Source organism: Cibotium barometz, chromosome 14 (assembly GCF_041138505.1).
Source record: "Cibotium barometz isolate CiBa-2024 chromosome 14, ASM4113850v1, whole genome shotgun sequence".
In the NCBI taxonomy this organism is placed as follows: domain Eukaryota; kingdom Viridiplantae; phylum Streptophyta; class Polypodiopsida; order Cyatheales; family Cibotiaceae; genus Cibotium; species Cibotium barometz.
This window is the reverse complement of record NC_141059.1, coordinates 19,958,923-19,982,892: the sequence shown is the minus strand read 5'-3', so window position 1 is coordinate 19,982,892 and position 23,970 is coordinate 19,958,923. Positions and strand designations below refer to the sequence as shown.

The following is a 23,970-nucleotide window of genomic DNA, read 5'->3' as shown; positions in this document are numbered from 1 at the left end:
ACACACTTAGGACCGCCGGGGCACTTTTTCCCTCACTAGGAGGTTTTTTCCCCCGTGCATTGTATATACGCCCATTATCTTCTAGGGCTTGTTATCTTTCATTTTTGGCACTCATAATACACTATTGTGTTGTGCTCAAGCTTCCTCATCTTCTTGAAGTTGTGTGTGCATTCCTGCAACCCTAATTCCAACAATTGGTATCAGAGCAGGCTTCCTCCTCCCGGGCAGCATCACCAGCACCTGCCGCTTCATCTCCTCCGATTGCGACGAGGTTTCACGAGCGTCTGCAGGTTAGTATATGCCGTGGGAAAGCCCGTAGGGCTAGTTCGTTTCAGAATTTTGATCTGAAGTCATTTCGCCCTCCGTTTTTGCATTCCAAGTACTGCGCAGGCAAAATCGTCCTACTGTGCAGATTTTCTGTCAAGATTAAAATCTGCAGGACAGGTGCCCATTCGTCTGTTTTGGGCTGTGCTACATAGCACAGGTCGATTTTATACAGGTTTACCTCTTACAGACAGCATTTACATCTAGTAGTACAGTCATTGGCCATGGCTGACAACAATGATGTATTCCGCATGTTGGCTGCTGAGGATAAGTTGGATGGCACCAACTATCCATTGTGGGCATATATGATGCGACATGTATTGGTAGCAAAGGGGTTATGGAACATTGTGCAGGGTATTGATGCACGTCCTATTGTGGCTGGGAATGCTGCAAACACATCAGAAACAGGTACTGTTGATGATGGTGCAGGCACAAGTGCTGTAGCAGCTGTTCGAGAACCACCACTTTCAGCAGAGCAGATTCGTTGGGATGGTAGAGATGCGCAGGCTCATGCCTTGATTGCGCTGTCTGTCAAACGTACCATTATCCCACATATTCGCTCCTGCAGGACTTCTAAGGATGCTTGGGATGTACTTGCCACATTGTATCAGGCAAGAAATGAGGCTCGTGTTGCTTACCTCCGAAAACAGTTGGAGAGTGAGCATATGAACGAAGGTGATTCTATGGATAGCTTTTTGACAAAGATCAAGGATTTCAAAGAGCAGCTCATTTCTGCAGATGAAATCCTGTCAGACAGTTCACTTGTGCAGACTGTTTTGAATGGTCTACCAGATTCTTATCAGGGTTTTGCTTCCACTCTTCGCTTGATGATGAAAGGCAATCCCAATGCCTTATCATTTGAGGAGTTAGTTTCTGTTCTGCTGCAAGAAGACCAGTCAAGGCAAAACAGGAATATTATGCGTGTCGCAGATCAAGCTTTCGTTGCTAGTCAGAGAAGCGGGAAAGGTAAAGCTGGCTTTTCTTCTAGTAAGCAGAAATCTGCAAATGCTGCGCAACCAAAGAAGGAAGACAAAGATGAGAAGAAGGGTGACAAACAGAAGACATTTTGCAAGTACTGTAAGGGAAATGATCATGTCATCAAAGCGTGTCCTAAGCTGGCTGCGAAAGAGGCTAAGAAGAAAGAGGCTGGTATGGCTGTTGTTGCAGATGCCTCTCCTTCTAACAATGAATCTGCTAATGTTGTTCAAGATACAGAATGGGCATTCAATGCGCAGTGCAGTTATGACCCATCTTTGCATGACACATGTATGTCTGCAATAGATTCAGATGTATGGTACTTTGATAGTGGTGCCACTAAGCATATCACCTCGCAGTGCAGTTTATTCACTTTCCTTGAGTCTGCTCCCACAGGGAATACTGTCACTTGTGCCAATAACTCCTCTTATCCCGTTAAAGGAGTTGGACAGATTGTGCTGAATGTTGCAAATTGCAACACCTTTACACTTTTTGATGCATTGTATGTGCCAGGGATCAAAAAGAATCTGCTGTCAGTCTCCGCATTTGCCAAAACAGGTTTGGTTGTAAAATTTGTGGATGACAGATGTACTGTTCATGATCTCTCTTGTGGTGACATCATTGTAGCATCTGGTTCACTATGTCGAGGGCTGTATAAGCTCAATATGGATGGCAAATGTGTAGAGGATTCAGCATGTGCTATTATGGATACGCAGGCTATTTCAAATGCAAAACTGTGGCATGCACGTTTTGGTCATCTGAATTTTGCAAGTTTGCTGCGCCTGCAGAAATCTGAAATGGTGTCTTCTTTGCCTAAGCTTGAGGCACCTGTCAAGCATGTTTGTGAGGGCTGCATATTGGGTAAAATGCAGCGTGCTTCCTTTCCCAAAGATGGATCAGTGAGAGCTGAACGCAGATTGCAGCTTGTTCACAGTGATGTTTGTGGTCCCATGCAAACTCCATCATTTGGAAACTACCTTTACTTCGTGACTTTCATTGATGATTTTACCAGGCATGCATGGGTATATCCTTTGAAGGCAAAGTCCGAAGTGTTTTTGTGCTTCAAACAGTTTTTGGTTATGGCTGAAAATGTGTCAGAAAGTAAGATGGGCACCCTCCGTTCAGATCGAGGGGGGGAGTATATGTCTTCAGAATTTAATGCATTTCTGGCTGAGCGTGGGATAAAACACCAATGTACAGTGCCGTATACACCACAGCAAAATGGTGTGGCTGAGAGAAAAAACAGGTCTCTCATGGAAATGGCAAGATGTATGGTTAAGAGTCAAAGTCTACCACATGGTTTTTGGCTTGAGGCTGTCATGTGTGCCACTTATGTACTAAACAGGTGTCCCACCAAAGCATTACAGGTTGTCACTCCATATGAGGCTTGGCATAGCCGCAAGCCATCTGTTGGCCATTTACGTGTTTTTGGTTGCCTGGCATATGCATTAGTGCCTGTGCAACATCGCAGAAAATTGGATGACAAAGCTGTCAAATGTATTTTTGTTGGATATAGTGCTGAGAGCAAAGGCTATCGTTTGTATCATCCACAGACAAAGCGCATTTTGGTTAGCCGTGATGTTGTATTTGTGGAAGATGCAGTTCAGCCCTTGGTTTCATGTACTAAGGAGACAGATATCAGCTCACGTGATGTCTATGATACATTGTTGCCTCTTTTCAGTGGTGCACAGTCAAGTGCAATACCTCATGAGGCAGTTTTTCAGCCTATGCAGGTTTTAAATGATGGCACAGATCAGCCTATATCTGATGCAGATGTGCATGATGCACTTGAGGATGAGAGACAAGAGATTGAGGGCTCTAGAAACATGCCTAGATGGCTGGTGCAGACTTTGCGTGACAGCAAGTTGGATGCCCCTTTGTCTAGTCGCACTCGTTCTGGCTCTCATGGTGCCTCTTATGCGTCAGATTGTTATGCATTGGCTGTTTCTAGTATGTGCGATGAAAGTGAGCCTGTTTCATTTGATGAGGCACAAAGTTCAGAAAATTGGATGGCTGCTATGCAAGCAGAATACGATGCTATTATGAAGAATAGTACATGGTCTTTATGTGACTTGCCCCCTGGCAAGAAGGCCATTGGCACTAAGTGGGTATACAAATTGAAGCGTAAGCCTGATGGCACATTGGATCGCCATAAGGCTAGGCTTGTTGCAAAAGGTTATGCTCAAGAGAAGGGCATTGATTTTGATGAGACTTTTGCTCCCACATGTCGTATGACCACTGTTCGTAGCATCTGTGCATTAGCAACTCATAATGGTTGGAATGTACATCAGCTGGACATAAAGACTGCGTTCTTAAATGGAGATTTGCATGAGGAGGTGTATGTATTGCAGCCTCGTGGTTTTGTTCAAAGAGGGCAGGAAAACAAAGTGTGCAGGTTAAAAAAGGCTTTATATGGTTTAAAGCAAGCTCCACGAGCTTGGTATGAAAAAATACATGCATATTTGACTGCACATGGGTTTCAGAATAGTCCAACAGAAAGCACTTTGTATGTTAAACGTGTGGATGGTGTACATCTAATCATTGCTCTCTATGTCGATGACATGCTGCTCACAGGACCAAATGAGAGTCATATTGCTGATTTTAAGGCTGATTTGAATGCCTCTTTTGAGATGTCAGATTTGGGGCATTTGCATCATTATTTGGGGATACAATTTAAGCAGTGTGATGGAGGTATTGCTTTGTGTCAGACAAAGTATATTGAAACATTGTTGCGGAGATTTGGCCTTGAAGACTGCAAGCCTATTGCTACTCCAATGGAGACAGGTTTGAAGTTGAGTCTTCATGATGCTGGAGATCACTTTGATGTCACACTCTATCAGACAGCTGTTGGTTGCCTCATTTATGTATGCATTACGAGGCCAGACATTCAGTTTGCAGTCTCACAGGTGAGCAGATTTATGCATAGCCCAGGCATTAAGCATTGGCAGGCAGTGAAGCGTATCTTTCGCTATTTGAGTGGTACTCGGCATCTTGGGTTGTTTTATCCCAAGGGGGGATCATTGCCGCCAGATTTACATGTTTTTTCAAATTCTGACTGGGCTGGTTGTTATGACACACGCGTGTCCACGAGTGGTTTTTGCTTCATGCTTGGAAGCTCATGCATATCATGGTTGAGCAAGAAGCAGCCTACTGTGGCCACTTCTAGTTGTGAAGCTGAGTACAGGGCAGCTTTCACAGCTACGGTTGAGTGTGTGTGGCTCAGACGCCTTATGGCTGATTTGGGTGTTGGGCAGCCATCTGCCACCACCATCTTCACTGACAGTCAGAGCGCATTGGCAGTTGCGCGGAACCCAGTGTTCCATGCTCGTACGAAGCACATTGAGGTGCACTACCATTATGTCAGGGAGAGACTCTCTGCAGGAGAGATCAGTTTGGCTTATGTGCCAACACAGGATAACCTTGCAGACCTTTTCACAAAGGCTCTGCCTCGTGAGAAGTTCGAAGCTTTTCGCAAAGCTTTGGGCTTACTCCCTTTTGTGGATTCGTCCACATAGCTAGACACTTCCCTATACATGAGTGCTAGCTCTTGTTCACCGCATCACTCCAGGGGGGATTTGTTACCATATTATAGTAGTGATGTGTGTGAACACACTTAGGACCGCCGGGGCACTTTTTCCCTCACTAGGAGGTTTTTTCCCCCGTGCATTGTATATACGCCCATTATCTTCTAGGGCTTGTTATCTTTCATTTTTGGCACTCATAATACACTACTGTGTTGTGCTCAAGCTTCCTCATCTTCTTGAAGTTGTGTGTGCATTCCTGCAACCCTAATTCCAACAGGAAGGTTGGGGGGGGAGGATTCTTAAGGAACTAGAACATGGAGATGTGTCTCTCCTAGTTGGATCTCCCAATTGTCTGCAAAAAAGAGCCTGCATGGGTAATGCGATACCAAAGGTCTCCCAGTATAGCGTTTATGAGACTAAGGGACCATCCTTGTTCAAATACAGGTAGTGCATCTAGGGTGATAGGTTTAGGGACTCCTCTGTAGATCAAAATGGCCTTCTCCAAATCTTATCCCTCATACATAACTTGAGGATCTGGCTATCTAGCCTACATATACCAAGGATCTCTAAGTGATGTAGCAAGATTCTCTCATCCTACCAATCAAGTGTACACTACTAGTCTACCTTGCAAGATTTTTAGGTCACTCAGCAACCAAAGTTGCGAAGTATTACGGGAATTTGGGATATTTGTTGAGCAAGATTTTTATTTTTTTTAGCATTTGGATTTTTTTTCTCAAGGTGGCGGGGATTTTGTACCGTACAAACTGTATGGTATGAATAGGTTCATACCGGCACGAGAAACAACCCTGGATTTTACTATAGCTTTACAAGAGATGTGGTATACTGGTATGATGCCCCCTTTCATATGGGGGGTTGTTGAGAATCATGGATCAAGCTCTCCTAAAGAAGAAAAAAACATCTACCTAATAATAAACTAATCACAACACTAATCTACTCTAATGACATTGCTAGCCTAAGTGGATAAAAATGAAAGAGACTCATTGTAATGAGTGTGTGCTAAATAGGTTTAGACTCAAGTTTAGTTAGGTTACAAGATGGAAACTTGTACTCATAAAAAGACTTGAGAAGTTGTGCTTGTATTCCATTTCTTGAAATGTCCTCCTTTTATATGAGGAGAATACAACTTGGCCTTTCTCTTGCATGTGGGATAATTCTCATGTGGCTTCTCACACTCACTCCATATTTTCCTTGTGCTCTTTGGCACCACATTTCTCAACACCCCCCCTTGGTGCCAAATCTTTGGGTTACTCAAGGTGATTGGATGTCGGTTACAAAGTCTTGTTTTGACTTTTTACTTTCTACATTCCCCTATGTGTTATGAGCAACTTTGGCTCATGTGCTACTTTGGCACTTCCCCCCCTTGATGGGTGACTTGCCCTATCTTTGAGGCCTAGAGGTCATTTCTAAGAGTGAGGTCCCCCCTTGATAGAGACTTGACCTATCTTTGAGGTCTAGAGGTCTCTTATAAGAGTGAGGTAACAAATTTTGGACTATCTACCTTGGCTACATCATTGGTGCCAGAGGATAGTTACAAGCACTTTTTGTAGAAAGTAGGATTTTTTTCACAACAATTTTTTGTTTAAGACATGGGTAGTGAGAGGATTTTTTATTGCATGCTCATTTGGCCGCTTACAACATATTTGAGAATTTTTGATGATAGGATCCTTAACATTCCTGGCTTGCATTCATTTTGTGAAGTCCATGAAAATTTGTATTTTTGTTCGATAAGTTTGGTGTTGATCTTGCTGATGATTGCCATGATGAACATGTGCAGAAAACTTTGTTGATAGACGGCTTCAATGGTGCCCATGTGAACAACCTCTTAAGGTATGGCTAAGGTTTTTTTTATTTTTATAAAAAAAACATGTAACCTCATCTTCAAATCATGTGGCTGTGGATGTCTGCATATTCCATGGAGATCTCTCGCATCTTCTTGCCATGCTTTTTCTTCGCACTCTGATTTACCTTCTCTTCTTTTGGTTTGTGGGGTGACTCTGCTAGCCGCCATGATGGTGAGGGCCACCTAGATCTCTCTTCTACTCTCTCTCTCATTTTTCTACGCCTAGTGCTATGATGTCGGCCGCCTTACCTATGTGAGCTACTGTGCAAATAGCTCCTTCTGCACTCACAGCAATTGCTCTTCGATGAGCCACCAAGCTACTCTTCTTTCTCTATGTGTTGCTTGTGTCGTGACTTTACCAAGGCTAGTTGGCCTAGCGTGTGTGCTTGCTGAGAACCTTGCTATGTTGTAATTTGTTCTAAGTGGTGGTTGTTGATCTTTGACTCTTAGAAACACATCCTTTCAATTGTTGAGCTATTGAAGCTTTTTGTTTTTGTTTTTGCAACGCTCTTAGGCAGTGCTCACCGTCTACTCACTCTTTTCTTGTGCACCTTTGTGGCTATTGAAGAGTTAAAGCGAACCTATAATATGAGAGGCTATTGCTAAGATCTATAAACAACAATAGTTGGTCACCTAAAGAACCCTTAATCAATAAGAAAATTAAGAAAGTGTTTAAGGAAATCCCATCCCTAATGGAATGGGAATGGGATGGGAAGAATAAGAATAAAAACCCTACTAAAGCTAAGTGAATGCTAAAAAGGAAAGGATGAGAAATGAATCTAAGCTAATGGAGAACTAGACCTAGGCTTTGATACCGTGTTGAGAATTATGGATCAAGCTCTCTTAAAGAAAAAAAACGTCTACCTAATAATAAACTAATCACAATGCTATTCTACTCTAATGGCATTGCTAACCTAAGGCGAATAAAAATAAGAGACTCATTGTGATGAGAGTGTGCTAATTAAGTTTAGACTCAAGTTCAGTTAGGCTACAAGATGGAAACTCGTACTCATAAAAAGACTTGAGATGTTGTGCTTGTATTCCATTGCTCAAAATGTCCTCCTTTTATATGAAAAGAATACAACTTGGCCTTTCTCTTGCATATGGGATAATTCTTACTAGGTGATGTGGCTTCTCACACTTATTTCATATTTTCCTTGTGCTCTTTGGCACCTCATTTCTCAACAAGGGTATAATCCACCTTGTCCCAAAAGGTGGGGATAAGACCAATATTAGACAATGGAGGCCCATTACTTTGCTTAGTTCTACTTACAAAATCGGTTCTGCTTACAAAATCTTAGCAAAGGCAATTAGTATGAGGCTTCAACCTATTCTTTCAGAGAGTTATTCATGATACACATAATGGTTTCCTCAAAGGATGGAGTATTTTGATAACATCTTCTCATTCTGGGAAGCTATGGAGTGGGCTAAATCTAGCCAACAACCCCTTGCCATTCTTTTGCTAGACTTTGAAAAATATTATGACAAAGTGGATTGGGACTTCTTGGAAGGCACGATGGCACGTATGGGTTTCTCCTAAGAGTGGATCAGAGCTCTCTTGTATGTATATGGAGGCCCACAAAATAGTTTTAGCTTCTGGGGGGGCGTGGTGAGAGCTCTAAGATCTCCACTATGTGAGGCAAGGATACCCCTTATCTCCACTACTCTACCTTTTAGTAGCAGAGGCTATGAGTAAGTTTCTCAGAATCACCCCAAGGTTCTTAGGCCCTCTGGCTGCTGCCTCTTTGCATAGAGGAGTTACTAGACTCTAAGTTGATACTACTATGTTTTTGGGGTTTGTAGGCATGCCTCTGTGATTTTTGCACTGCTTTGGAGATATTTTGTTTGGCACCAGGCGCCTCCATTAATTGGCACCAGGTGCCTCCAGCAATTGGCACCAGGCGCCACCATTAATTGGCACAAATTAGCGGGATTTTGGATTAGTGACTCTCCAATGAGACAGATTGGGGTTTGGATGTGGGGTATACCTGGATTGAGAGAGGATGCATTACTAGATTTCTTGGTTGTTAGGTTGGCATTTACATCTTGCCTACACAACAGTTCGCCTCGATTTCTTGGTTGTTAGGTTGGCATTTACATCTTGCCTACACAACAGTTTGCCTCGTGCTGTTGCATACGCGGAAGCCTTGTTGTTGTACTGATCCACAGCCCTAAAACAATTAAGAGCATTGATGATGCTGATAAACACATGACTAAGTCAAGGGAGAGAGAAGAAGAGAGAGATTGGTGTCAACGTTTTCTTTTATTCATATATATGGTACAAAAAGGTTGCATAAAAGCTTGTACATGTGTGGGCCTTGGTTAGCCCCGAAGGGGTTGACCCCTAGCCCCTTATGAAATGCTGAATGAACTGAATGACTTGAAGAACATGACTTGATGACATGGTTAATGTTATATATATATGTTTGGAAAGCAGTCGGCTAGCCACCAAAGGCTGTCACTATCATCCTTCCTCCTTGGACTGCTACTGACTTTGTGTTTGACTAATTGATATTTTTGTTTGAACACCTTCCCTCTTGATCTCCACTTCCAAGTATTGCTAAAGAACTAAGCACTTGTTCAACTATTGTCCCCATGCCTACTTTCCCTTACCCTTAACACAGTGTTGGGTCACCTGTGGAACTGATCGTGCATGTTGTTTGCTAGGCCTTTGGAACTAATCTGCTAGCTTAATGATGTACTGGTTCTGTGCACATACCCTCAGGGAATGCTTCCTCTAGCTTTGCTTGTTGTTGCAAACTACTCCATCTGCTACCACCCTACTACATCCTTTCTGCTTGAATCGTGCACCTTCCTTGGGACTATGCTTAGTGGGCTGAGCCTGAATGCTCTAATTCCAATGTTGCATGCACGAAAGCCTTGCTGTACTGATCCATAGCCCTAAGCCTAATTAAGAGCATTGATGTTGATAAACACATGATTAAGAACAAAGGAGGGAGATATTGGTGTCCGGGTTTTCTTTTATTCATATATGGTACAAAACGGTTGCATAAAAGCTTATACATGTGTGGGCCTCCGGGGCTGACCCCTGGCCCCTGGCCCCTTCTACATAACTTCTATTGATGCTAGACTTAATGAAATGCTAAATGAGCTGAATGACTTGATGAATATGACTTGATGTGACTAAATGCTATATATATATATATATATATATGGGAAGCAGTCCGCTAGCCACCAAAGGCTGTAGTCCTGCTATGGACATGAACCGTGATATAAACCATGATTAAATGTTACACTTTGGTCTACTGGTCTAGCCAGACTTTCTGCCTACTGTAGAGCATCTGGTTGCCTACAACATAGGGCTCTACTACCAACCAACATGCTGCTTACTGGTAGCCAACAGGCTCCTATGACCTCCCATGAAGTGGATGCTATTGAATATGATGATGTACTATTGATGATAATGATATGCTACTGAAGATGAGGATGGCAATGCTGATGATGCTGGCATAATTGACTTAATTGAGATTAGTCAAGGATTAAGATTGTTCATACTAGATATTAGTCATGGAACGGGTGTGCACGTGACATTCCCTTCTGCTAAACTTGATGTTGGGGTGGACATTCTATCATCCTTCCTCCTTGGACTGCTCCTGACTTGACTTCTACTTAACTAGCTTTGTTTTTGAACTGATTGATATTTTTGTCAGAACACCTTCCCTCTTGATCTCCGCTTCCGAGTCTTGCTAAAGAGCTAAGAACTTGTTCAAATGTTGTCCCCATGCATGCTTTCCCTTACCCTTAACACAATGTTGGGTGACCTGCTGGGTGCTGCTGCTGGAACTGATCATGCCTGTTTGTTAGGCCTTTGAAATTGATCTGTGAGCTTAATGATGTTTCCGAGTCTTGCTAAAGAGCTAAGAACTTGTTCAAATGTTGTCCCCATGCATGCTTTCCCTTACCCTTAACACAATGTTGGGTGACCTGCTGGAACTGATCATGCCTGTTTGTTAGGCCTTTGAAATTGATCTGTGAGCTTAATGATGCACTAATTCTGCGTACATACCCTCAAGGAATGCTTCCTCTAGCTTTTCCTATACCCTGATGCATCCTTTCTGTTGGAATTGTGCACCTTCCTTGGGACTATGTTTAGTGGGCTGAGCCGGAATGCTATGATACCAATGTTGCATGCATGGAAGCCTTGTTATACTGTTTCATAGCCCTAAGTCTGATTAAGAACATTGATGTTGATAAACAGATTCTTAAGATAGAGGAGAAACAAGAAGAGAGAGATTGGTGTCAGGGTTTTCTTTTATTCATATATTCATATATGGTACAAAAAGGTTGCATAAAAGCTTGTACATGTGTGGGCCTTGGGGTTGTTCTACATAACTTTTAGTGATGCGACTTATGAAATGATAAATGAATTGAATAACTTGATGAATATGACTTGATGACATGATTGATGAATGAATGCTATATATATATATATATATATGTTTGGGAAGTAGTCGGCCAGCCCCACCAAAGGCTATCGGCCTACTATGGACATGAACCATGATTAAATGTTATACTTTGGTCTGCTGGTCCAGCCACACTTACCACCTACTATAGAGCATCTGGCCACCTACAAAATAGGGCTTTGCTGCCGGTGGCGGCTAGCATTCTGCTTGGTTGGCAGCCAACAAGCTCTTGTGCCCTCCCATGAAGTGGATGCTGTTGAATATGATGATGTACTACTGATGATAATGATATGCTGCTAAAAATGAGGATGGTAATGCTGTAGACGGTTATGCATGATGCTGCTATAACTGACTTAATTGATGATTAGTCAAGGATTAGGGCTGTGCATGCTAGAGATTAGTCATGGCACGGGCATGCGCATTACATGTGCTCGTCGTGAGCAGTAAAAGCAAACTTTAGCATTGGAGTAGGATGCTTGATTTGGCCCCTAGAGCCTTGGTAGCTAACCAATTGTTGCTGTCGAGACTGCTTGGTTTTTCACGTTGTTGCTGCCGACTACTTGGTTTTTCACGTTGTGCTGGGTGTTTCATAAGGGATGCATTGGTCAGCCCCGTCGACTTATTCGGAACTTCCTTTGGTTAGGATTAGATGGCACTGTACACACCAGGGCGAGAGTGGCTTGGGATACCATCATTATGCCTAAGTAAGAGAGGGAGGATTGAACATCATTGCCAGAGGAGCAGCTCTGTCGAATTATTCGAAACTTCCTTTGGTCAGGATTAGATGGCACTGTACACACCAGGGCGAGAGTGGCTTGGGATACCATGAGTATGCCTAAGCAAGAGGGAGGATTGAACATCATTGACCCAGAGGTTCAGTGTAAGGCTTTACTTTGTAAGCTGGTAGTCAGAGGATTTCTTCTCGGCACTGAGCCTTGGAAGGACTTTCTTATGTAGTAGATTATGAGGTGCATTTTGAGGGAGGTGATTGGATTTAAAGACCAAGTTTATCTTCTCGAATGCAAATCACCGACCACCTTCCTCGCCCTTGGTGAGCTCTCTTCTACGTGCTTGGGACTGCATGAGGAGCTTCTTGGTTCATATTCCTCCATGGTTAGTTGAGGAGGCTTACAGGCAGCCCATTTTGTGGAATGACTTGATCTCTGATGAATTTGGTAGACCTCTTGGAGAAGCCACACATATCTAGTGGGCTGCCTCGAAAACTCTTCTCCCCTTAGTGTTAGATTGGAAAAGGCTCATGAGTCTCACGGGGGATGAAAGAATGCTTCGTACCCAACACTTGAGAGGCACTAGTCAGAGGATTATGCAAGTGAATGCAGCCACCTGACCACTGGATCACAAGGAACTTCATGGATGGTTTGGGGTATTCTCACTTTGGGTAAGGACGATGTACCGGTCTTCTACTCTATTCAGGATAGATGGCTCTTGGAGAGAATCCTTAAGCAGGATATCATTGACGGTCTAGTGGTCCCGGCCAGTGAGAGTGGTGGGTAGGGTAGGAAAGCACATCTATATTGATCCATCTCAAGGGATGATTATGGACTCTTAGAGCCTCTAGTTTTATGATGGGTGTCCTATCAGATACTTGCAATGGGACCCCGATGGGTGGGAGTGGAGGGATGCTTTTAACCCCATGCATGCCCTTCTTTAGTTACACTTGCGGAACACCAAACACTTGGTTCTAGGACAAATCCAGAGAGTCCCTACTTGTAGACTTCTTTAGGAGGCTTATGGGAACACCTTGACATTCAAGGAGCTTTTTTGCAGAGGTTGTGGCACTCGTACAGGGAAATGAAGATTTCCTCTTTTATTTGGCTTTTCTCTACATTGGTGGAATTACCACCAACCAATGGAGATCAAACATTGGTGCTAGCCCATCCTATCCGAGATGTGCAAGAGCTTCAGAGATAGTTTACCATTGCTTATGGGAGTGCAAGGAGGCATAGAGGATCTGGACTGCAATAGCACACCTTTTTGAAAGGATGAGAGATGCCTATATTTGTTTTGGTGCTGTTGTTTGGTTGACATAGTCGGGCTTGCAAATCACGTTTAAAGGGAACAACAGAGATGATCATGCGGGTTACCCAGAGGGAGTGAATCAGTGGTGTCTTCTTCAAGACATGACAAAGTCATGCTATGTACCTCCAACATAGAGGTTGGACACTACATGGAAGATTATTTGCTAGCATCACAACATGGCATATCTAGAAGGCTAGATGTATCGAGGCCATGGAGGGCACTTTGGTTTATGATACCTAGTGCATTTAAAAGATCTCGTATGATATTATCCACACGCTCATGGCCACTTGGGCCAGGAGTCAGGGATCTTCAAGGGCCGCAAAAAGAAACCACGGCCAATTTATGAGAGAATGGAATCATGGCATTTTTTTCACTCAATTGCATTTGGAGCCTTATTGGCAGCACAAGGTACCTGATTGGTTGGGATTTTCACCTTGCTTGGTCTGAAATCTCCCTTTTTGTAAATTTTTTTCATACTTAATAGAAGTCTCTTTTCTGGAAAAAAGAAGCCATCAATGTTGCCAATCCTTTGAAGAAGTCCGATGAAGGTCCAAATAGCAATGCATGCAACTGAAGGGGGTAGCATTAAGAGGATCTAACACACCCCCCTTACCAACCAATTCTCCTCACAAAAACTTTCAGGTTGAATATACAAGATGTCCTGAAAATGTGCCTTATAACTCGCCTTTCAAAAAGAACCTCATCCAGGCCCCAGCCAACCCTTCCCAAGAAGTTCCAACAAGACCTTTCCTGGTCCTCCATGGCCCATATGATAAGCAACATTACCACACTAGCAATAGCCAGCCATCCCTAGCATCAAATAAAATATCCTTTCACTCTAGTAGAGGTGGTACCAGAAGAATGTCAACAAATAAGATAATGAGTAACAATATGTTGATCTTGAAAACTGAAGGAGAGGCTCTCTTTTGTAGCAGCTACACCTTTTCGATAAAGCCAAAACAAGAAGTCATCAGATTCCATCCTAGGTAACACAAATAAGCAGCTCTTGTGGAGCCTTTTCCTAAATTGTTCAACCTAGGTTTTCTTGTCCTAAAAGATACAAATTTGTTTCGATGTGGAAAGTACTCGCTTATCGGGTCCACTTGGCCACCCACTTTCTAGTGTTTAATCCTTTTTCTACTTCAACCATGTCTATAGGCTCAGTATAGCACTGTCCAACCCCGCATGGCACCCTCCACTGGCCCTATGGAGCCGGTATAAACTCACACACACCACTTACAAAAAACAAGAGTTCACACACATATTCCTTTATAAAAGTAGTCCTTTTCATTAAAAGAAAACATACATCACATTAATCTGTTCAAATAGTCTTATCATCAGCAAAAAACACTCCTCCCATACCCCGAGAAAGGAAAGAAACTCGCAAGCCCCCACCTTTGAGTCACCTCCCATGCAACAACCAACCCCATCCCCTCCCACCTCCTCTCTCTCATATAAGAATCTATACAATGAGTCCAATAGAAAAGAAAAACCTTCACTAAACCACTAATCCTTTTCCTTTTTAGGCTAATCAAGAGCTCTAATTAACAACTAATCATTAATTAATTCACACCATTGAGAACATCATTGGATAGAGCATAAAATTGCTAAGCTATGTGCATCAATAAATGTGTAAATTAATTTATAATTATAGGTTAATTAAACCCTTAATTAATTTCTCTTCTCTTTAAGCAAAAGAGAGGGAAATTCACCAATTGATAAAGAAATAGATGTAATTAGGTGTTTTGGTGCATCTAGATGCTCTCAAAACACTCAAAAATACTAATTTTGACCTCTCATGATCAATTTGGACTCCAAAAAACACATTTTCTAAAATTTTTACCTCTTGAATTGGATTAATCACCCTTTATGACAAAAACTAGTCAATTAAGAAAGATTAGTTGATTTCAAAGATTTTTTGATGGTTTTGAGAAATTTTTTCAAGGATTAAGCTAGTCCTATTGCTTGCTAGCACTCTAATGCATACAATTCAAACAAAAAACACATAATTTAAGCAAAAATTAATGATTCTAGCTCCATGTTTAACTCTAAAGTAAGCTAAAAATCACTAAAAATTGTATTCTATTGCATTGTTTGATGCAATGGATGCAAACTAAGTCTAACACACTCTATCTAACACACTCTATGTGCAAGCCCTAGAAACATTAAAAACCACATTAATAACAATAAAAAATAATAATTTGGGAATAAAAAACAATAATTTGGGCTAAAAATTAAACAAAAAACATTCTTTACAAAACAAAAAAAGAGAGCTATGCTACACCAAATCACACACAAATCCACATCTTTTTTAGGGGCAACCACTAATCAAGACAATGGGCAATGCGTAATGCGTAGATTAGAGGAAAACACTAGAAAAAGTTAGGGGATAGCTCCCCAATAGCGGTGCTAAAAATGTTATGGCTCACCCTAGCCCTCCTTGAAACATATCCAACAAGATATTACCTGATGAACCGCAATTATCGTGAGGATCTTTCCAATGGCTGAGCTCGTAACCCTCGAGGTCTCCAAGCTCTACAACTCCTTGAGAAGCAATTCCACCACGTCTCCTATACGAGCGTTGTCACATCGCCGCATTGTACTACATGTACTTGTCCCTCCTCTCACCTCACTTCACTCACACACGATAACTAGCATGCATTAGAGAGAGATATTAGCAAGAGCAAGACTCTATTACACAATGGGAGAGTATCCTTGTATTATGAGAGAAATTCACTTATATACATGGCCATAAGTGTTCACACACACTTAAACTATGGCTGGCTAGGCACTTTAGGCTCGTAAGAGGCCGAATGCTATTACAATGACTCCTATCATAATATATCCATGAAGTACATCACTTAGGACTTCATCCTAACGTACTACCACATGCTCTTAAAGCGGAAATCACCATAAGTATTCTGTCACACCATTACGGGCGCTCGTCCAAGTTATAGCTTTGAACACCATTGCTTCATATCTTGAATGTATGACCTTTTGGTGTATCTACCTTGATTCCTTGATATAAGATAATGGTAGTAGCTCTTGTTAACCATAGCAATGGGTTAACATTAGATCCTAGTTTTCCCATTCCATTACAAAAAAGGATAGAGGATTTTCCATTGAGATAGCGAGAAGGAAGTGAAGGGCTTACATTTACCTTGAAGAGGAGCCAGAGAGAAACACTTGTCCATCCCACTTAGACCTGTACATTTCCCATAACAATCTTTTTTAAACACAAAAAACATTTGGGAAATGATAAATGCCCAAGGTTGTGATGAAGCATGACCATGTGTTTACCTTGCCTTGCTTTAGCAGCATTTGTTAAATTCATGCATATTAAATTGCTTAGGTTTACAGACCTTATGGTAGACCAATACCACATATGGCCTCTTAGATCCATGTTTTGAGTCATAGAAACCCTTTCATCATTAGTTGTAACCTGTGAAGCTGACGTTTAGACTAGGAAACTAGTAGTGGTGGGGCAGATAAAATTTGAAATAGAGACATAAGGAGAAAGTTGAGAACCCCCAACCTTGAATGAAATGGGAGAAGGTTATTTTCCCATTTTCTAATATTACCTTCCAGCTTATGCATTATCCACTTAGGTTGGATGGAAACCGAAGCATTGATTGCCACTGGGATAGCATAAGTGCCTCAGCACCTGGCCTCTTTCAAGTACCTAGCAGCCCCAACTGGTAACATCAAAATCAACATCCTCAATAATAACCTCAAAGCAAATTACTTGCAATAACCTAAGAGCATATCTTTGCATACATCAATAGTCTCCAGAAAGATAATAAAGTAATCTGAGAAACATCGAATGATGAGTTGAGAGACAACATCAAAGTGAGCTGATCCAAAGAAGCTGCATCTTCCATAGTCTTGATAAGAGGATGAGATGTAATTGCAAATAGCAAGGGGGCCAGGGGAAATCCCAGTCTAACAGACCTAGCAAAGGGAGCCCCCCCTACAACTAGACCATTATGAAGAAGGCTAGACAAAACTCCTTGAGAATTTGAGATGACATAGAAGTAGCATTCACCACACAGGGACCAAAACCCTTCCTCCCTAAAGCTTTAGGGATGAAGAACAATTGCATTTTGTCATAGCCTTCTGAAGGTCAAAACATAAACTCCTTGACAATTTGAGATGACATAGAAGTAGCATTCACCACACAGGGACCAAAACCCTTCCTCCTTAAAGCTTTAGGGATGAAGAACAATTGCATTTTGTCATAGCCTTCTGAAGGTCAAAACATAGCATTTTGTCATAGCCTTCTGAAGGTCAAACATAGCATTTTTTTTTCTTGGCTTAAGAAATTTCCATCCCTAGCAAGACAATATAACTATTATCCACAATGAATCTACTTTTTTTAAACCATACTCTTTGAGGGACCCAAGTTTCTGCAGAAGAGAGGTCAGCCTAGTGGCTATAGCTTTGGGAAGAATATTATAAATGATATTTAACATAGTGATATCTCTCCAATCAGAAAAGGAGGTATAGTCCACCTTCTTGGGGACGGGTAGTTTAATCAACTCTCTTTTCACAAAAATGTCCAATCTACCTTCACTAGAAGATTGATTAGTTAGGGTAGTAACGGTTAACCATAGAGGTCAAATCTTCCCAAAAGGTGAGAAATAATTTCACAGTCATCATCACAAAAATAAATTTCACACTTGAGCCATTGTTGGGTATTCCAGAGTTAGTCTGGAGTCTAGTCAAGTGTCCTCACTGGTGTGAACACACTTGAGCCATTGTTGGGTATTCCGGAGTTAGTCTGGAGTTTAGTCAAGTGTCCTCACTGGTGTGAACACCCTCCTATTTAGGGTCAAAAGATAAGGCCTTGGTGCCTATAAAAGCATGTACTTGGGTCCTTCATTCTAACATTATCAGTGCCATTCAAGTTATGCACCACAGGAGCAGTAGAGGATGAGGCCCATGATATATTCAATTCCCTAGCTTACTATGAGATACGGGGGAGATTCCACTGCCTCTTTCAAGAGGCATGCAGACCACTCACGGGTGATATAGTTTGAGGATCAGAGGTGCATGGGCATCTACTTGATGGAGCTCAGACGACACAGGGATGTAGTGTTGAGGCAACATGCTCAGAGACAGCCCCAGCTCTGACAAGTCACCTCACAGATTTCTTTGTGGTACACACATCCACATCGAAATCCAATGCCCATAATAATTCCTTTACTACGACATTAGAGCCCACCACCCATACCCACGCTCCAGCTCCACACCCTAGAGGAGTTCTTAGCAAGAGACCTCGATCCATTTTGGGAGCCAAACGTCCCCGACCTAGAGCATCAGGTCCCTCCACCACACAGAGACAGATTTGTGAGGTTCTCCGCGCTGACATGACATGCTCCCATCACAGAGGCCTGACATTTACTCCACCGTCAGATCGAGTCTGGCCGAGGGGGTATCATCATTAGCTAATCACAGCATATCTCACTCTACACATGATCGTCTGTTGATCACATGTACTGTCAGATGTTTTCATTTTACTTTTTCTTTTAGTTTTCCATGGCTCACTATATCCATGGTACCATTGTATTACTTTTGGTCTCATAGGCCCTTGGGGTCTTCCATAGGCATTAATATAACTTTCTTTATTTCTATGTTTTGTTTCTATTTCTGTTTTATTTTCCATTCCATGATGAGATATGCCATGGACATTATTGTATCACTTTGGTATCATAGGCCCATTGGGTCTTTAGTAGACGCTCTCTCTCTCTCTCTCTCTCTCTCTCTCTCTCTCTCTCTCTCTCTCTCTCTCTCTCTCTCTCTCTCTCTCTCTCTCTCTCTCTCTCTCATGCATGCTCTCATGCCGTGAGCCTCCCCGCCTATGGCCCTAGCTCGCGCACCACATACTTGCGGCCTACCCATGTCGCCTTGCCCTACCCACCTACTCTGACCTTCCACCCTGCCCTGGCCACCTACTGCGTGTGCACAAGCCCCACCTCAGTCTGCCCTACCCCTCTCTGCCCTGCCCCACCTCAGTCTGCCCTACCGCTCTCTGCCCACACTTGCCTGCCTGCTGTGCGCACACACCTTGCCATGTTCTGCCCTACCCCTGCCACCAGCTGTGTTGGTCTTTACTGTCCGCATTGCACACATGCCCTATCCCAGTTGCACTAGTCTTTGCCCCTTTTGCCCTCTGTTTTCTCTCCCACTGACCCACCCACCCTTACTCATGTCCCCAAGGTAGCAACTAGGGGAAAATAGCCAGAATGAACCTATAGGAGCTCGAGGTGTACATCAAGACAGTGGAGGACAACACCAAGAAGGCACTAGGGTGAACAGAAGGTGTTGGACAAGGTCCTAAACCAACATGAAAAATAGTTGGAAGGCCTTCGCAACAACAAGGAGACACAGGGCAATAATAACAAGATTGAAGAATTGGTAGCAAAGATGAAACACCGGGAGGAGAAGATTCGGATGTTGAAAGAGACCTAGATGCAACAACAAGAAATGCCAGAGGCTGCCCCAGTGATAGGGGAACTCTGAGAAAAAATGGAAGCCCTAAAGGCTATGGTGAAGGACCATACAGTGGAGAAAGGGGAACTAAATATTCAGGAGGGTCTAAGGATGGACTTGGAGCAGTTAAAGGCTGCGAGTGATAAGTTGCAAGAATAACTACAGACCACCAAGAAAGATTGGGTGGAGGTGGTGAAGAAGCACAAACTCCCATAGAGCATCATACATGAGACTCTCGAGGAGGAGAAACAGAGGAAGGATAGGGCCCTCCATGTGCAAGTGGGGGAGCTACCGATGGGGCCTTCCCCCAAGGCGGATGATGCCATGACGCTTTGCCAAATGATAGGGGTGGAGGGTACCCCCCACCACTTTGTAGATACATGGTAAAGATATGACATGAGAGCGGCCCCTCATCATCAGATTCCCTGATGGCCTTAGTAGAAAGGCTTTCTTAGAAAGACAAGCTGCCCTCAAGGGCACACAAGTGTACATGGGAGACAATCTTACCCTAGCACAGGTGGCACACCAACGTGAGGTGATGGTGATAGTTCATGAAGCCCATAGAGCAGGCAAGTGGGCTATCTACAAAGATGGTAGGTCATTCTGAGCACCATCCCAAATAGGGACACAGGGTCTATGAGACCAAAACCCAAGGTTAACAGTATGGAATGGCACCCTGTGGATCTAGGAGGTTTGAGAGACATTCTCATAGGCAAGGATGTCATTCTCTATACAGAGACTCATCAGAGCCCTGAGAGGGCCTTACCATACATAGTCAGGTATGAGCTTTTTGAGACGATACCCACACATCAGGAGGAGTACCTGGCTCAAGATGGCTAGCTATCCTTTTTAGATCCCATCTCCAACAAATTCTCTACATCGTTTGGAAGGATGGTGATGCACAATATCTTTGGATACGGCTATAGCTTAGCGGTGATAGAGTCGTCCACATTGCTATGTGTTATTTTGCACCGCGCCACTCCCCTTATGCCACATAGCATGTCCAGTCACCATACTTACCATCACATGGGGATATTATGGAGTTCTCATAGTTGGGGGAAGTCCTCCTACATGGGGAGTTCAACGCCAAGACGGGAAGCTAGTAGGTCCCAGTACTTAATTTGGACAACTCTATCAGACTACAAGAGCTAGACATCACTAACATAGGGCTATAGAGATCATCACAGGATTGTGAGGAGGTCGCGGTGTATGGGAGATATTTCTTAGAGTTGGGAGCTGCACATGGTCTTGTTATCTATAACGAGATGTCCCAATGGCCCTTCTCTGATACCCTCACCTCCTTCCCTCACTCAAAAGGTACTAGCACCGTGGCATAGTTACCATGAGTTTCAAGAACACTTGATTTGAAAGGGGTTTCAAAAATGTTTCAGAAGTTTCGTATTTTTTGAAACAATTAAAAAACGTTTCAAACAAAAATGCTATATATATATATATATATATATATATATATATATATATATATATATATATATATATAATATAGAATGTACAACAGTACAAGAAATAAGTGTTTAGGCCTTAGCCTATTTCAGCCACCAACAGAATACTTGAAAAACATGACTCATGAGAAAACACATTGGATTCATTATTATTCAATGTAAACAGTGATTCAATGGATGCTAGAAAACAACACCCATATTCATCTCTCTAGAATCCACATTCCATACATGATACTGCTAACTGGGCAACCAAGAGTCTGGTACTTCATTTAACACAAAGATAAAAAACATCTTAATAAACATAAATCATGATGACTCCTATGAATAATCAATGTCCCACCAAATCCAAAAAAGTACACAGATAAATGACTCAAGGCTCATGAGAGTTCAAGACTAATCCTCCTGCCCATCATCCTCGCCATCACGCTCATCCTCACTTTCATAACTAGTACCACTGGCGGAGTCCTCCTCAAATTCCTCATCCTCATGATCTACTAGTGTCACATTGGTACTAGCAAGTGCCTGGGATCGTGTTCCATGAGATGTAGCTGTAATCTCCTCATACAACATGGAATAGATATTTCTCTCCTCTTGTTGGGGATCTCCTTGCACTTTGTGATATCAATCTTGTCAGGATTGACTTGGCAAGGCTCGATGGGGTTTCCTTTCTACTATGTCAATCGCAAGTTGTAAATGACAGAACACAAGCCTTTCCAACTGTGCAGTTGAGAACCTATTCCTCTTCTTGGTGTGGAAAAGTGCCCATGTACTCTAGTTTCTCTCACAAGGTCTTGAACTACAGTCTTGTGAGCGAAATTCATGGCAATGCGTCTCTGCAAATAAAAATAAACACCCTTCATCATTGAATAGAAGTATAAGACTGTCAGTGCACAATGGGTTGCTTTGGTACAAGGGAAAGGTCTATTTGGTCCCTCACTCATCCTTCAAGCTCAAAATTCTACAAGAGATGCACTCTTCACCCATGGCGGCTCATTTGGGAGTGTTCAAGACCTATGATAAGATATGGAAAAGTTTCTTTTGCAAGGGGATTTGGAAGGATGTGCATGACTATGTGCAAAAGTGTTTATCTTGTCAACAAAACAAGGATCCCAACCAATTGCTGGGAGGATTTTTGCAACCATTACCTATTCCGGAAGGGAAGTGGACACACATAGCCATGTATTTCATTTCCGGGCTCCCACTACTAAGTAAGGGTGGAATAGCATCTATGTGGTAGTGGATAGATGGACAAAAGCGGCTCATTTCATACCCTCAAAGGTGCAATATACAACTTATATGGTGGCTCAACAATTTATGGAGCATCTGTTTAGGTTACATGCGATGCCTAAGCAAGTGGTAAGCAATAGGGATGCCAAGTTCATGAGCCATTTTTGGAAGAGTGTCTTTGAGTCCATGGGGACTACACTCACCCCAAGTACGACCTATCACCAGCAGATGGTCAAACCGAGAGGATGAACAAGTGGCTTGAAATCTATTTGAGACAATATTGTTATGACACTCAAGCTTCATGGGATAGATGGCTGCACTTAGCTGAATTTTGCCACAACAACACTTAATCACATGAGTATTATGAGTATTGGTATGTCTCCATTTGAAGCCATGTATGGGTATAAGGTGCATATACCTTCTATTGAATTCAATGAGGAGAAGAGCCAAAGAGGAGATTAAGAAGATGTGTGCAATATTGCAAAGGTGCAAGGATAACATGGCTAAGGCACAAAATCAAATGAAGCAATATGCCGATGAGTCAAGGAAGGATGTGGTGTTCAAAGAAGGGGATTATGTATTCTTGAGAATCCCTAAATCACGGTATGCTTCATTGAAGGGAGACACCAATACAAAGCTTACTCATCGCTTTTATGGACCTTACAAGGTGTTGAGAAGAATAGGTGAGGTTGCCTACCAATTGATGTTACCCTCTACCCACAAGGAGAAGTACGTGGGACTTCAATTCGAAGTGGTTGATGAGCCACCACCTATGGACGAAGAGGGAATGATTCAATATGTGGCGGAGAAGGTGATTGGAATGAGGGAAAGACACCTTCGTGGTAATAGATCTATTGTTGAGTACCTTGTGAAGTGGAGAGGCTTGCCTAATGAAGAGGCTTCTTGGCAGTTTGGAGGGTTTCACGAAGGACCATCTGGAGCTCCTACAAGCGATGGATCATAGTGGATAAAGTGGGTATAGTTGTATGGTATTTTTGGACAGCCATATGCATGGATTGGAATGATGGCATGAGGGATGTCATTGCTGTAAATTTACTGTATGGACAGCCATGGCCAATAGTGTCCTTCACCACTAATCAATCAAAGCTCAACAAGACTCCGTGGGCTTATGGACATCATAGAGAGAAGTCCATATGTACATAAAATAAGTGGACAGCTCTATGTGGAGTTCTCTTGTGTGAGATACCTCTTGGAATTGCAAACGAATGTAAGTTCCACACTCATGAGGTCCAAAGACAAGAAGATTTCCAACAGCCCATACATTGTTCCATACATGGTTTCGAGGATGAAACCTTTGGGTGGGGATGGTTTGTAAAATGAAGGGGGCTTGGCCAAAAGTGTTAATAATGTTGGCCATGGGCCCTTGGGCATGGGCTAGAGCCTTGAGCATAGGGAAGCACATGGGCATGGACATGACCGGTAAGTATATAAGTGAACTAATCGTAATTAGGGTCAGCTAATCATTTTTACTAATAAAATCATACTTTCTTGGGAGCTTCAAGCTTTCCATGGCTATGGTGGTACTCCCTTGAGTGCATGTGGTACTCCATTATGAGTGGATCTTTCTTTCTCTCTTTCTCCGTCACTACATCTGCATAGTATATAAAAATTCAATTAAGCTT

The 23,970-nt window shown here is 42.6% G+C and overlaps 1 protein-coding gene across 1 annotated transcript; it reads left to right on the top strand.

Moving 5' to 3' along the window:
- The first annotated feature begins 22,826 nt into the window (after positions 1 to 22,826).
- Positions 22,827 to 23,291, top strand: LOC147631767 (uncharacterized). Its single transcript, XM_086807955.1, has one exon. The coding sequence runs from the start codon at positions 22,827 to 22,829 to the stop codon at positions 23,289 to 23,291; it is 465 nt and encodes a 154-aa protein (XP_086664081.1).
- Positions 23,292 to 23,970: the final 679 nt, after the last annotated feature.